At 40.9% G+C, this 13,960-nt stretch overlaps 1 protein-coding gene across 3 annotated transcripts in view; it reads right to left on the reverse strand.

Annotated features, from left to right (window-relative positions):
• RTN3 (reticulon 3) overlaps nt 1-13,960 on the reverse strand; it is a 40,218-nt gene that overhangs the window by 1,188 nt on the left and 25,070 nt on the right. For all 3 annotated transcript variants that reach the window (XM_036326863.1, XM_036326862.1, XM_036326861.1), the window contains 5 exons: nt 4,884-5,091; nt 2,541-2,679; nt 2,046-2,115; nt 1,578-1,624; nt 648-706 (listed from right to left, as the gene is read on the reverse strand). In XM_036326863.1, the coding sequence (XP_036182756.1) occupies nt 648-706; nt 1,578-1,624; nt 2,046-2,115; nt 2,541-2,679; nt 4,884-5,091 (523 nt within the window). The remainder of the gene's footprint in view (nt 1-647; nt 707-1,577; nt 1,625-2,045; nt 2,116-2,540; nt 2,680-4,883; nt 5,092-13,960) is intronic.

Consider the following 13,960-nt stretch of genomic DNA (forward strand, 5'->3'; position numbering starts at 1 on the left):
AAGGACCTGGGCGTAACATCTGCTGACTACACACTGGCAGCCCATTTCTCTGAAAATGCCTGCTCACCCACTGGTGCCATAAAAGAAACCAGGACTCAGAGTCAAGGAGACATAGTAAAACACTATAGGAACTGGCAACAGTTCCCCGTCCCCTATGGGACACCAAAGCTGCCTTTTATTTTGTTTATTAAGTGTCCCCATGACTAAGGCCATTCACACCCCTCAGCTAATGTCAAAACTGTTCCCTACAAGTGTTACATCCCGGAGCAGGGGGCCAAGTCAGCCAATACTACCAATTCAAGACATTAGGTTCAAAGCCAAGTAAGCAAGGATCGCCTTTCAAAATCCTGAGTGAACAGCAACTAGATACATATTTTGTGTTAACTGTCCTTGCCTGGTTTTAGCTCCAATGTACACCTAACAAGACCAGGTTAAGACCAGGTTAAGATTTTTTTAAAAAAAGAGTTGAAATAATTTCTTGTAAAATCAAACTATTAACCAAAGTGCCCCCCCCCCCCCCTGCCCCCAAGGAGAAAATCACATTTCAGGGTGAAAAATTGGCACCAACATTTCACACCGGGACAAAACGTCATTGGGGCGGGGGTGGGAGCACGTTGTGAGGAAACGTGGAACCTAAGCATACTTACTTCTCAACAATCGACTTGGTCTGATCACGCACGATGCCAACATAGTGATCAATCTGGGTCTTTAAGGAAGGAAAGTGACTTAGTTGTGGCAACACAGATTAACAATTTTCCTGAAGGCAATGTTCTTTTCTCTAAGTGTAACTATTTTTAAAAAACACTACTGAATATTCTGGAAAATGAAAATAATGCCCAGCTTTTATAAGTGTTTTTAAAACTCCAGATTTCAGACTTTAAATTAAACCATAAACATCCCATATTCAGTTGCAGTAAAAAACACTAATTTCTTCTGCAGAGTCTTACTTGCTAGGTGTTTTCTTTAGAGAAACTGGACTATAATAGCATTTCCTGAATACTAGATAATGTATCTAATCTATTTCCTGTAATCATAAATATATTTTGGCTCCTGGGTAAGACTAATTCATTTAATACCAAATAGTCTGCTGATGGATGACTTAATCCAAAAATAATAACCTCATAAATCTAGTATACTCTTTAGGCACCATTCCACAATGCAAACACCTGCTCAGACTGATTGAGTCCCATATTACCCTTAATATTTTCTTTTTAGATATGAGTTTTTATTTCTTTAAATATTTTCCAACTTATTTTAACAGATAATGCAGTTATGTGATAAAAACACAAAAGGCACACAACTAAGCATAAAAAGTAGTCTTCCTGCCCTTATCTCTCCTAGACAGTTTGTCTACTAGAGGAAACCCCTGCTACCAGTTTCTTACAGGCACCTGACTTATAAAGTCGGACTACAGGAATGGAAGAGACTGCTCTGAACTGTCCATACCTAAAAAATGAACTAAAACTAGTCACACATCAACTGGTGTGGCTGCTCTGAACTGTCCATACCTAAAAAATGAACTAAAACTAGTCACACATCAACTGGCATGATCTGACTTGAAGCAGGCCGAAGCTTACCTTGTACTTCTCATAGACAATTGGAACACTGAAAATGAGCAGTTCAGCTGTAAGACAGAATCATGGGGCATGGCAAGTATAAGTGTGAGACAGTCACAAAGTCTCAGGACTCAAGTAACACACAGGTTTTCCTCATGAAATACAGGGAAACACAGATCTCCAATATGAGAAATGTCTAGATCTCTCAATTAAGGACAGTTAGATACAGGTACATTGATTCTTATAAATTTAAGATCCCCATATGTAAATCAAATCTAGATGACTCTCCTTTGCTTCTAGCTGTTCTGATATTTAAAATTAGGACCAAATTAATAAACCTACAGCCACACAATATCTAGGTTCAAGGTCTCCATGGATGTTAAAGGCGGGGCCATTCGGAAGCAATGGAGCCATGCTGGGCATTCTCTTCGCTCTTAACTCTTACCAATGACTTCAAAGAGCATGGAGACATTTTCCTTGCCATCTTACCAAGAATCAGAAGGGTGATCCCATTGAAAACGGCACCAACATAGGTCATCAGCCACATGAAGACAGCCAGCTGTGAAGGCCAATATCAGGGGGTGAAGCAGGAATAGTTACGACACAAGCTTCAGGTTAGCCAATGCCATTTTCCTCTAGCTAGTTAAGTCTACATAAATTTAGTGATGTATGCCATAAATCATTTCAAAATAAAGGTTACCCCATTTGCACTGTACGTTTGAGGGTGGATAAGAGAATTCTGTAGTTCTCTTAGGCCCAAAGACTGTAACTGCATTTCTGTCGATTACATTATCCTGTTAGTTCTCCAGGTTTATGAGATACCTTCTCCACCGACTCCTGTCCATTTTTACAGGTTGATGGAAACAAGCATACAATTGTTTTTATCTGTGGAAACCCCACTCACTATTTTTCCTCTGAAGTATGACCTAGTCTCTGGTTTTCCTTTTCCTCACCCCCTAAAGCTTAAAGAGCAGCAGAACGAACCTTCAAGGAGTCAACTAGATCTTCCACCAGAAAGAGACGGATAACGAGCTTCAGGGCCCGGTTGACGTGCGCCATGGCAGCGTTCACATAGTTGTGGAAAGCTTCTGAGGACAGAGTGATGTCTACATCCAGGTAGGATCTTCCAGAAGAAGAAACAACAGTCAGATATTTGACACGGAAGGAGAAGACCTCTTTCTGTGAGCATAGCCGTTCGTTAGAGTGTGAAATTCCTCCACGGACGCACCTTAGAAATCTCTAGGGGCATGTTTTGCTGTCACGGATGGGGTGGGGGCACCACTGTCATTTAATGGCAGAGGCAAAGATGTCAGATGTCTGCGAAGTGTAAAATGGTCCACAAGGTGTTTTTCCTCACAGTTTTAACATATCTTGAATTTTCTAAAATTGTATTTTGTTTACTGAACTTCACTAAGTTTTTCCCCCCACCATTTTGGAAAATCACATCTGTATTGTAGATTATACATGTAGGTGCCAAGTACCTGATGTTTTACTATTATTATTGTTTTTTGGTGTACTCATTTCCAAGCAATTATATATTGACTGGAACACATTATTTTACTATACATGCTATTTTGTCATTTCTTTATATTACAATTAAGATCTATTATAAAAATTTTGTTTATAAATATGTTATTTATAAATTTCATTTCAAAATGATAAAGGAGGCATTATAAAATTTTTATTAAAAAATATAAAGGAGGGGAGCTATGAGTTTGACTGGGTTGAAAATTACAGAAAAAGAAACACCTGGTTCTGTTCCCAGAGGCACTACAGACTCGAGATGTAAACATTTGCTTGTAACTTGTCATTCACTGAGGACTCTGAGTGCCTACTGAGAGCCACTCTGAGGTGCTGGGTCATCAGGAAAGATAAGGCTGCTTTTGCCTTAGAGAGCCTACAGTCTTGTGGGAAAACAGAGTAACAGGCATGTTTTTCTTTCCTATTTATTAAAAAAACATTTACCACCAAATACGAAAATTATAAAAATTAATGCAACTTGGCAAAACACATTTTACAAATCCACAACAGTGTCATGCAAGAGACATGACATCTGAGCTTATGGAAAAATAATAAAATGTATTCACTCCTTCATTGAACAACTATTGATTTATTAAAGCTAATTTGCAATAACTTTTCAAATGTCACCTATAGTTTAAATTATTCCTTCTATTTTCACCAAGAGAAAACACAAGGACCAAAGCCACAGCCGACACCTATTCTGTCACAGTTCTAAGAGGTCACAACAGGGTTTCTTTCTCTATGAGAAAAGGGTTTTTAAAACATTGTCATTTGCTAATGTTAACACTTTTTATGGTCTAAGATTTTCAAGAGGAAACGTGAGGAATCCAGGTGTTACAGTTATAGCCCAGTCAAAAAAGCTGGCAACTGGATTTTAGAAATGCATGACCTACATTCATCAAAACTTGGCCCTGGTATTAAGAAAACTAAAGGAAAGATAAAGAGGGGGCTGCGTGCCCTGAGACCCCAGCCAGGGCCCACCTGCCTGGTACAGACCCTCACACTACAGACAACCCCATGGTGCTGAACCCTGGCAGCTAGCCTGAGGGGCGGCAGATCTTACCTGTACAGTTTTATTGTACCGAGACTCTCCCTTGCATCACACACCTTTAAATGGAGTCAGGTTTTTAATTATATGTATAAAGAATAAATATATATAACAAAAAAAGGGAAGAAGGAAATCGGTATAAAACCAAGGACAACACACCAAATTCTGATCATCACCAAGAGCGCAGCCTCAACACCCAGCTTTCAAAGTCGTTTTAAGATTTGACATGTGGCCCTAACCGGTTTGGCTCAGTGGATAGAGCGTCGGCCTGCGGACTGAAAGGTCCCAGGTTCGATTCTGGCCAAGGGCATGTACCTTGGTTGCAGGCACATTCCCAGTGGGAGGTGTGCAGGGGGCAGCTGATCAATGTTTCTCTCTCATCGATGTTTCTAACTCTCTATCCCTCTCCTTTCCTCTCTGTGAAACGTCAATAAAATATATTTTAAAAAAAAAAGATTTGACATGTGGGGCTTACACATGTGCTTGGGCGCCATCTAACTGAGTGCTGTCCTCAGCGCTACCCTTCCCTGCTCAGGAATTCAGACAGTCCTCTTTGGTCTTAAAGTGTGAGACTCTAGCTGGTCAAGAAGTCCTTGGCCATTTCTTAAAGTAGTCCCATGGTGTCTAGTTGATGTTTCATGTCACTGATTGGGCCCTATAATTCTTAATTTTTCATCAGGTCTGATTTTTACACCTGCCCAGCCTCAGTGACCCCTTTTACTAAACTGTAAAGTGTTCCTTGTGATCCTTCAACTCACTTGAATGGATGTCCTTCTTCTGACTTCTGCACAGCTTGGATGACAGACCTGTAGACCCTGAAGCTGATGGTGACAGAGAGAAGAGCCAGGATGAGGTAAGAAACCACACTGATGACACTGAAAGCTGCCAGGGAAAGCAGCACGATCAGCGTGGTGCCGAAGACAAACCCAGTCTTCTTCACATCTCGCCAGAAGATCAGATCGTGCACTGCGAAAGAAAAGGACGTAAGTTACACGGACACCCCGAGCCACTGGCCGGGATGGTCCTCTGGCTGTGTCCTGCCGCCTGAGAAGCCGGGACTAGCATTCAATTACAGGTGCCCCCTCCCGCAGAGACTCTGATAGGTGAAAATCACATATGTCAGGGGTGATGATTCACGCTACAAAAGGTTCCTCTAGTTTCTGGACAGGTTTATAAAAATGTAGGAACTTATTTGTTAGAGATGGCTCTTGAAGTACAATGGGGTAAATTATCATTTACTTCAAATGTTTCAGCAGAAAGGATGGTAGAGCACATGTGGTAAAATCTTGATAACTGTTGACTAAATTAAACATCCGTTGCCTACAGTTTAATTGGATCAACAAGCTATAAAACCAAAGCTAAAATGAAATTTATAAATTGGGGCTGGGGGCAGAGAGAGTGGTGAATAAAAATATATCAAGCTCTTAGTGTTAGTTAAAATTAAACACCAGTCTCTGTTCATCTGAAGAGTACTCAGGAAGGATTATGGGTATGGGACCATATAATTATCTAAAAAACAATACTTTTGAGAGTAAGTGGGGCTACTAATAGTAATTGTTAGGAAATGGGTATAATAAACCAAGGCTGTCCCAAGCAAGTGGGTCTTATGGCCGGGGACATCCGCACTGAAGAGACCTCAAAAACCCTGGGTGTAAACTGCTGGCAATTCCCGCCAATCTAGCAATCATACTACATTGGAATGTCAATCTGCGAAGGCTGACCTCAACATTAATAACTCTATTTCAAGTTTCCTCTGTGCTATTCTCTGCTTATACAAAAAAGAGTAAGGGCTTTGGAGTTGGAGAAACAGGAGCATGAGTCCTGGTAATTTTTAGTCATATTAGCCTAATTAACCTTTCTAAACCTTTGTTTTCTCATCTATAAAGTGAAGAAAGTGACACCTATGTCCACGTTGTTTTAAGGAATATATGTGGCTAAGGCATGTAGAAAGTGTAGCATTGTAAATGACACACAGTAACCACTCAAATGTGAACTATAATCAAAATATGGAATTCTGTGATTGGGGGTAAAGTGAACTTGAACCTGATTCCAGCTGACCCACTAGCACTTAGTTCTTCCCCATAGTCACCTTCAATACTCTTCTCTGAAGCCTAACCTTAGCTAGAGCCAAGGGAACCTAACTTGAAACTGATAAACTTATTGTCTAGAAGAAATAATCACTGGTTCCAAGATTCCGGTTAAGGGATGTGACTACTAGGAGAAAGTAGGGATTAGGATCGCTGAGGGGAGGTCGAGAGTCCCAGACAGCGATGTTGCAAAGGAGAGAGAGAAATGGGAGGCAACTCAGGCTCACTTGACTGAGCAGGAAAGCTGAACAGAATGCTAACCTACTTATGAGAGCAATTCCCATAACCAGAGTCCAAGTATATGTATGTCACTTTTCATATATCTATCTACAGGAAGAGTTTCAACACAGAACGCTTAGCGATGGAACAAACTGATACCATGTGCCTCCTGATGTAATGTACTGGGAAGGACACATCACTTGTATGGTATTCTTGCCAAAAACATACAAACTGAATCTAATGAGAAAACACTAGACAAACACAGACTGAGAAATAGTCTACAAAACAGCTAGCCTGTATTCTTCAAAAATATCAATGGTGTGAAAGACAGGAGACTTGACAACACATAAATGCGAAGTGAGATCACAGATTGGACACTGGATACCAGGGTAAAATAGCTATAAAGAACATCATGGGGACAACTGACAAAATTTGGATGTGAACTATATAACTGATGAAAGTACTGTGTCAGTGCTAAATTTCATACATTTGATAAAAATTTAGTGTACTATAAAACAAAAAAAATTATTCAAAAGAAACACACTCCAAAGTATTTAGGCCAGTTGTTCCCAACCTTTTTTTGGCCACGCCCCACCTAAGCATCGCTAAAATCCTGATGCCCCCCTGTGACATATATATAACTCCTGCTCTGACCGGTTTGGCTCAGTGGATAGAGCGTCGGCCTGTGGACTGAAGGGTCCCAGGTTCGATTCTGGTCAAGGGCATGTACCTTGGTTGTGGGCACATCCCCAGTTGGGGGTGTGCAGGAGGCAGCTGATCGATGTTTCTCTCTCATCAATGTTTCTGACTATCCCTCTCCCTTCCTCTCTGTAAAAAATCAATAAAATATATTAAAAAAAAAAAAAAGAGTTAACTCCTATTCATGGAGGAAGAATAAAAGGCCATTAACTTGGTCTAAACAAGCTTCCCAAGAACATGGCATCCATGAAAGAGAAAAATAAAAAAACAAAAGGACAGTTGAAGTACTGAGGAAGAAATCACTAAGAAATTGTTTAAAAAATAATAATATAAAAAATAGCAAATAAAGTTTCAAAACATATGAGAACCGAAATGCATAAATGTCACAATATGTATTTATATACTGTATATGAGGCTCTAGAACCATAAGAAATGCAAAAAATTCACTATTAATAACTAATTCTCAAATTGCTCCCCTTAGAAGTCAAATTGCCCCCGTGGGGCATGTGCTCCATGTTGGGAACCACTGATTTACGAATAAAGGGCCAGGGTGTTTGCAACTAGCTCTTAAATGGTCAGGAAAAACCCTGAATCTATAGAGAAGAGGGAGTGAGGGAGTGATAAAGCAAAAGTGACTACATGTGAACACTGATGAACTAGACCAAGGGTTATATGGGAGTTTTTTTGTACTATGCATGTTAGTCTTTAAATTTGAAATATTTGAAAGAATAAGAAAAAGAAACTCGTAGAGAATAAGGCTGGGCCCCAGAGAGTAAAAGACCATGCTGTATCAGAGAAGAGAAAAGCGACAGTCTCTAAAGGCAAATAAATCTACTTTTGTGCAAATCAGAAAAACCACCCTATCCTCATGACTTCACTGCCATCTGCTGGAAAACTGTCATAAGGAATACGCAAACCTACAATGGTTAACACATGTGAATGGTGCCCCCTAGAGGTGTGCAGTACACAACTTGGATGGCATGTATATAGCGAGGGAAGGGGAGAGTGGCATGAGATGATGCTGGAGCTGAGGGAGGGGCTAGATCATGGAGTGCTTTCACAGAGCAAGGAAAAGACCTTGGATTTTACCTCAGATGAAATGCTAAGTCACCACAGACTGTCAAGCAGGGCGATAACATGATATATTTTAACAAGAGACACCCTTTTACTGCTGCAAAGAGAAAATGGATTGCGATGGGGCAGGTGTGAAAACAGAAAGGTTCCCTAGGAGGCTAACGTGAAGGTTCAAGTGAGAGATGATGGCCATTTAGATAAGGATGGAGATGAGTGAACAGATTTGAGCTATAATTTTGAGGTAGAACAGGCAGAACTTGATGGACTGGATGCAGAAGGTGATGAAATATGAATGACACCTAGGTTTGGGGCCTGAGAAATGGATGGGTGTGGTGTCATTTATGGAGAAGAGGAAGCGTAGAGTACAGAGTATGTTAATTTTGGGATGGATGCCTAGAGGTATCCATTATTAAAGAGGCGGTTAGGTCCACCAGTGCGGAGTACACAAGGCAAGTCTGAACTAGAGATACGAAATGGATGAGGTTACCGAGTATTGATAGGGAAGAAGGGCCAATTCTGAGGCCCATTCATAGACCTGAAGATTGGAAGAGGGACTTCTTTCTGAACGCTTCTATTTTCTCACTAAGAAAGAGCTGAGATCACTAGCTGGGTGGGGTCAGGGGAGCAAAGAAGGTTTACAGAGAGAGGAAAAGATATAAAATGGTTATTTCAAAGAAGCGAGAAAGTGTCCTAAAGCTCTTAGAAAACACAGTATATCTTTGTGACCTTAGGCAATGGCTTCTCAGATATGACACCAAAAGCACAAATGACCAAAAACAAAACAAAACAAAACAAAAGATAAACTGAACTATATCAAAATTAAAAACCTCTGTGCTGTCAATGGTATCAAGAAAGTGACAAGATACTCATAAAATAACAGTATATTTGCAAATTATATATCTGGTAAAGTATCTGTATCTAGATATATAAAGAATTATATATAACTAATTAGTCCAATTGAAAATGACCAAAGGATCTGAAGAGTTATTTCTCCAAAGATGTACAAATGGCCAATAAGTACATTAAAGATGCTCAACATCATCAGTCATTAGGGAAATGCAAATCAATACCACACTGAACCCACTTGGATGGCTATAATAAAGAATTACAATAACAAATACTGGCAAGAATGTGGTGAAACTGGAGCCCACCTTCCTACTGGGAATGAAAAATGGTGCAGCCACTTTGGATAACAACTTGACAGCTCCTCAGAGTTACACACAGTTATATGACCCAGCAATCCCACTCTCAGGCAAATGCCCAAGAGAAATGAAAACATATGACACAAAAAATTGCACACATCAATGTTTATAGAAACATTATCATAATAGCCCCAAAGTGGAAACAATCCAAACACCAACAACTGATGAATGCACAAATAAAGGGTAGCATATCCATACAACGGGATTATTATTTGGCAATAAAGAGGAATGAAGTTGATGCTACAGAGCTTGAAGACATTAGGCTAAAAAAGCCAATTACAGAAGCCACATGTTATATGATTTTATTTATATAAAAAATCAGGAATAAGCATATAGGAGGCAGCCAATCAATGATTCTCTCTCATCACTGATGTTTCTCTCTCTCTCTCCCTCTCCCTTTCTCTCTGAAATCAATACAAATATATTTTTTTAAAAAGAAAAGAAATGGATAAACTGGGCTCTGGCTAGTGTGGCCAGTTGTAGCACTGTCCTGTACACTGTGAGGTGGCAGGTTTGATTCCCAGTTAGGGCACGTATCTAAGTTGCTGGTTTGATCCTGGTCGGGGCACATACAGGAGGCAAGCAATCAATGTTTCTCTCTCACATGGATGTTTCTCTCTCTCTCTCTCTCTCTCTCTCTCTCTCTCTCTCTCTCTCTCTCTCCCTCCCTCCCTCCCTCCCTCCCTCCCTCCCTCTGTCTAAAAATCAACTAAAAAAAACACGTATCGTCAGGTGAGGAAAAATAAATAAAAGAAAAAGATTGGTTTAACATTCATAAATCATTCAATATAATTCATCCTGTCAACAAACTGAAAAAGAATAACCATATGATCATCTTAAAAGATACAGAGAAGGCATTTAACAAGAATGCAATATCCCTTCAGATAAAATCTCTCAGCAAACTAGGTGAGAGAAGGAAATGTCTGCAACTTGATAAAGGGATCCTAGAGCTAATATACTTAATAAAAGAAGACAGGGTGTTCTCTCCTAGAACCTCCATTACACACTGCACTAGAGGTTCCAGTCAGTACAGTAAGTCAGTAAAAACAAAAGGCACCCACACTGGAAAGGAAGCAGTAAGACTGTCATCAGCCACAGACGGCATGATGCCTGTGCAGAAAATCTGACGGAAGCTACATGAAAGCACAGAATGAATTCAGCAAGGCTGCAGAATGTCAGGTCAATATACAAATCAATTACATTTCTACATATTGACATTAACCACTCAGAAATGGAGTTAAATACCATTTAAAATAGCATGAAAATATGAAAACACTTAGACATAGATTCTAGCTAAAGCTATATAACACCTGTACACTTAAATCTATAAAACATGCTGAGAAACTAATGAAGTCCTAAATTAATAGAATGCTATACTGTTTTCATGAGTTAAAAAAACTAAAAATTGCTAACATGTTAACTGTCCCCAAATTTATCTATAATTTGATGTAATTCCAACATAAATTTTTTTGGTAAAAAATGGACAAAGTGATTCTAAAATTCCTATGGAAATGCAAAAGACCTACTGTTGTGTCTCAATATGTTTCAAGTCTTGTGCACTACTAATTATGCCTTTTATTTTCTTAGAATCCATTTCAATACATAACATAGCTTCTTTTTATAACTTTATGTAAGCACAACCAATCACTTCTCTGTCATTTTATTTTGCTAATGGCAGACGAAGCATCAGAGAATGTCTGTGTTCACCAGAGTGTTTCTATTGCTGGTGGAATTATGAGTGATTCCTTTCTTTTATTTTTCAAATCTTCTATAATGTGACCTTATTGCTTTTATTTTTAAAACTTTAAAGGGGGGGGGGGAGCGGGTCCTGATATATGGTGAAAGGAGATTTGACTTTTGGGTGTGGGCACATGATGCAATATACAGATCTTATAACATAGAAACCCACACCCGAAACCTATATGTTCATATTGACCAATGTCACACCAATAATTTAATAAAAAATAAATTAAAACTTTAAAGGGTGCCTATCTCTTACCCTTTATAAAAGATGCCCGCTGCAGTACCCTTCTTACACCAAAAGAGGGCACTAACACACCCAATGGTAATCTCAAGGTTAAGGAAAAAGATACTGGTTCCTGCCATTTTAGAGAAAATGGCAGTGAACCTTGTTGATTCTCTATCCATTGATCTTTATTACTGAATTATGGGGAAGCCCTTGATTTGACTACAACTTCAGTCATTCCCAAAGGTCAATTGTCTTTTTAAAAATGTTTTTACTGATTTCAGAGAGAGGAAGGCAGGAGAGGGGCAGAAACATCAACGATGAGAATCTTCAATCGCAGCTTCCTGAAGCCCCTACCGAACGAAACCCAGGCATGTGCCCTGACTGGGAACGGGGACATCCTTGTTCATAAGTCCATGCTCAACCACTGAGTCACGCAGGCAGGGCTAAAGTTTTATGTCTTGATGTGAGTATTATAAGTCCTCCATTTTTGTTCTTTTTCAAGATGGCTTTGTATTTGCTAGGCTCTGTGCATTTCTATTAGACATTTTAGAATGAGCCTGTTGATTTCTAAAGAAAAATTCTCCATGACTTTGAATTGCTTTGAATCCATAGATGAATTTGGGCAGGACTAGATGTTAACAATTTCGAAGCTTCCAATCCATGAACACAGCATAGCTCTCCTCTTAGACAGTTCTTTAGCTTCTCTTTGCAGTTTTGTAGTTTTCAGTAAAGAGGTCTTGCACATTTTTTTTTTGTTAAATTTATTCCTATTTTATGCCTTTGATGCCATTGTAAATTAAACTTAAAAATAATTCACTTTGGATTATTTTCTGCTAGTGTATATCCTATATAATAAGAGAAACATGTAAATTGACCATCCCTCCGCTATGCTCACCAGCCAATCAGGAGTATGCAAATTAACCCAACAAAGGTGGCGGGTTAATTTGCATACACAGGCACTGAGTGGCCTGGGTCTCAGGAACATCCTCGGGACCCAGGCCACCCCTAGCCTGTAGGCCCGCGCGTAGGCCCTGAGTGGCCAGGGTCCCAGAACGCCCCCCATCCCGCCCCGTGGCCGCTTGTCCATGCACCAGCGCCAAGTGGCGGCCCGGTCCATACCCCCCAGCCCGGTGCCCACAACGCGCGGGGCTGGCTGCTGGCCTTGGGGGTGTGCCCCCTGCGTCGGGGACACGCCCCTAGCCAGTGGACACAACACAGGGGGTTCTCTGTGCATGAGCTGCAGAGGAAACACCTTTTCTTACAGAGAAGAGGGGAGAGGGATAGACAGTTGGAAACATCGATGAGAGAGAAACATCGATCAGCTGCCTCCTGCACACTCCCCACTGGGGATGTGCCCCCAACCAAGGTACATCCTTGGTTGTACCTTGACAGGAATCAAACCTGGGACCCTTCAGTCTGCAGGCCGACACTCTATCCACTGAGCATAAACACCTTTTCTGACCACTCACTGGCTAAACTCCCTGTACGCCACCACTTGCGGTGTTCTTGGTAACCTGGGTTATAAGAATCCAAGAAGGTGATTAGGGTTTTTCCACTACACTCCTGGAGGAACAAATGAAGGTCCGCTGCTGGAGGGGCTAAGAAATGTCATATCCTGCCCTATCCGGTTTGGCTCAGTGAATAGAGCCTCAGCATGCCGACCGCAGGGTCCGGGTTCGATTATGATCAAGGGCATGTACCTAGTTTGCAGGTTCCTCCCTGGCTGGGGCTCAGGTCAGGGCTCATGCAGGAGGCAACCAATCAAAGTGTCCCTCTCACACTGATGTTTCTCTCTGTCTCTCCCTCTCTCTTCCACACTCTCTAAAAATCAATGGAAACATATCCTCAGGTGAGGATACAAAAAAAAGAAAGAAAGGTCATATCCTATGAAAGACACATCTTGAAAATGCCTAAAGAAAGTTGTCATTTTTTCATGGTAAAGGGACTGGAGTCCATGTTGATGAAAACACCTTGGCGGCTGCGGTGGCTGGCAGTGGCTGCAGCAGTGGGGTGATGGGGCTGGCACCTTCCCCTGATCAGCCTGGTCGCCTCCGCAGAGGGAAGCCAGACTGCGGCTTAGGCCCACTCCCTAAGCCGTCAGTGGGACATCCCCTGAGGGCTCCCAGTCTGTGAGAGGGGGCAGGCTGGGCTGAGGGGAACCCCACCCCTCCAGTACACAAATTTCATGCACCAGGCCCCAAGTCCTATATAATAAAAGTGTAGTATGCAAATTGTCTCCTCGACCAGGGGGTGGGGCCGGCCAGGGGAAGGGAGGGAGGCCCCGGCTGGCAGCTGGCAGCTGCTAGGGACCCTACCAGTGCACAAATTTTGTGCACTGGGCCTCTAGTAATAAATAAAACATTTGAGTTTTGTGTATTAACCTAATATCCTGTATAACCTTGCTAAATTCACTTATTACTCCTAGTTGCTTTGTAGATTCCTTAGCATTTTCTATGTAAACAATTATGTCATCTGTAAATTAAGACAGTTTAACAATTTCTTTTCCAGACTTCCTTTTATTTCTATATCTTGTTGTAATTCAACGGGTAGGACTTCCAGTGTGATGTTGAATACAAATGGCCAGA

This window comes from Myotis myotis, unplaced genomic scaffold (genome assembly GCF_014108235.1).
Source record: "Myotis myotis isolate mMyoMyo1 unplaced genomic scaffold, mMyoMyo1.p scaffold_m19_p_10, whole genome shotgun sequence".
Taxonomy (NCBI): domain Eukaryota; kingdom Metazoa; phylum Chordata; class Mammalia; order Chiroptera; family Vespertilionidae; genus Myotis; species Myotis myotis.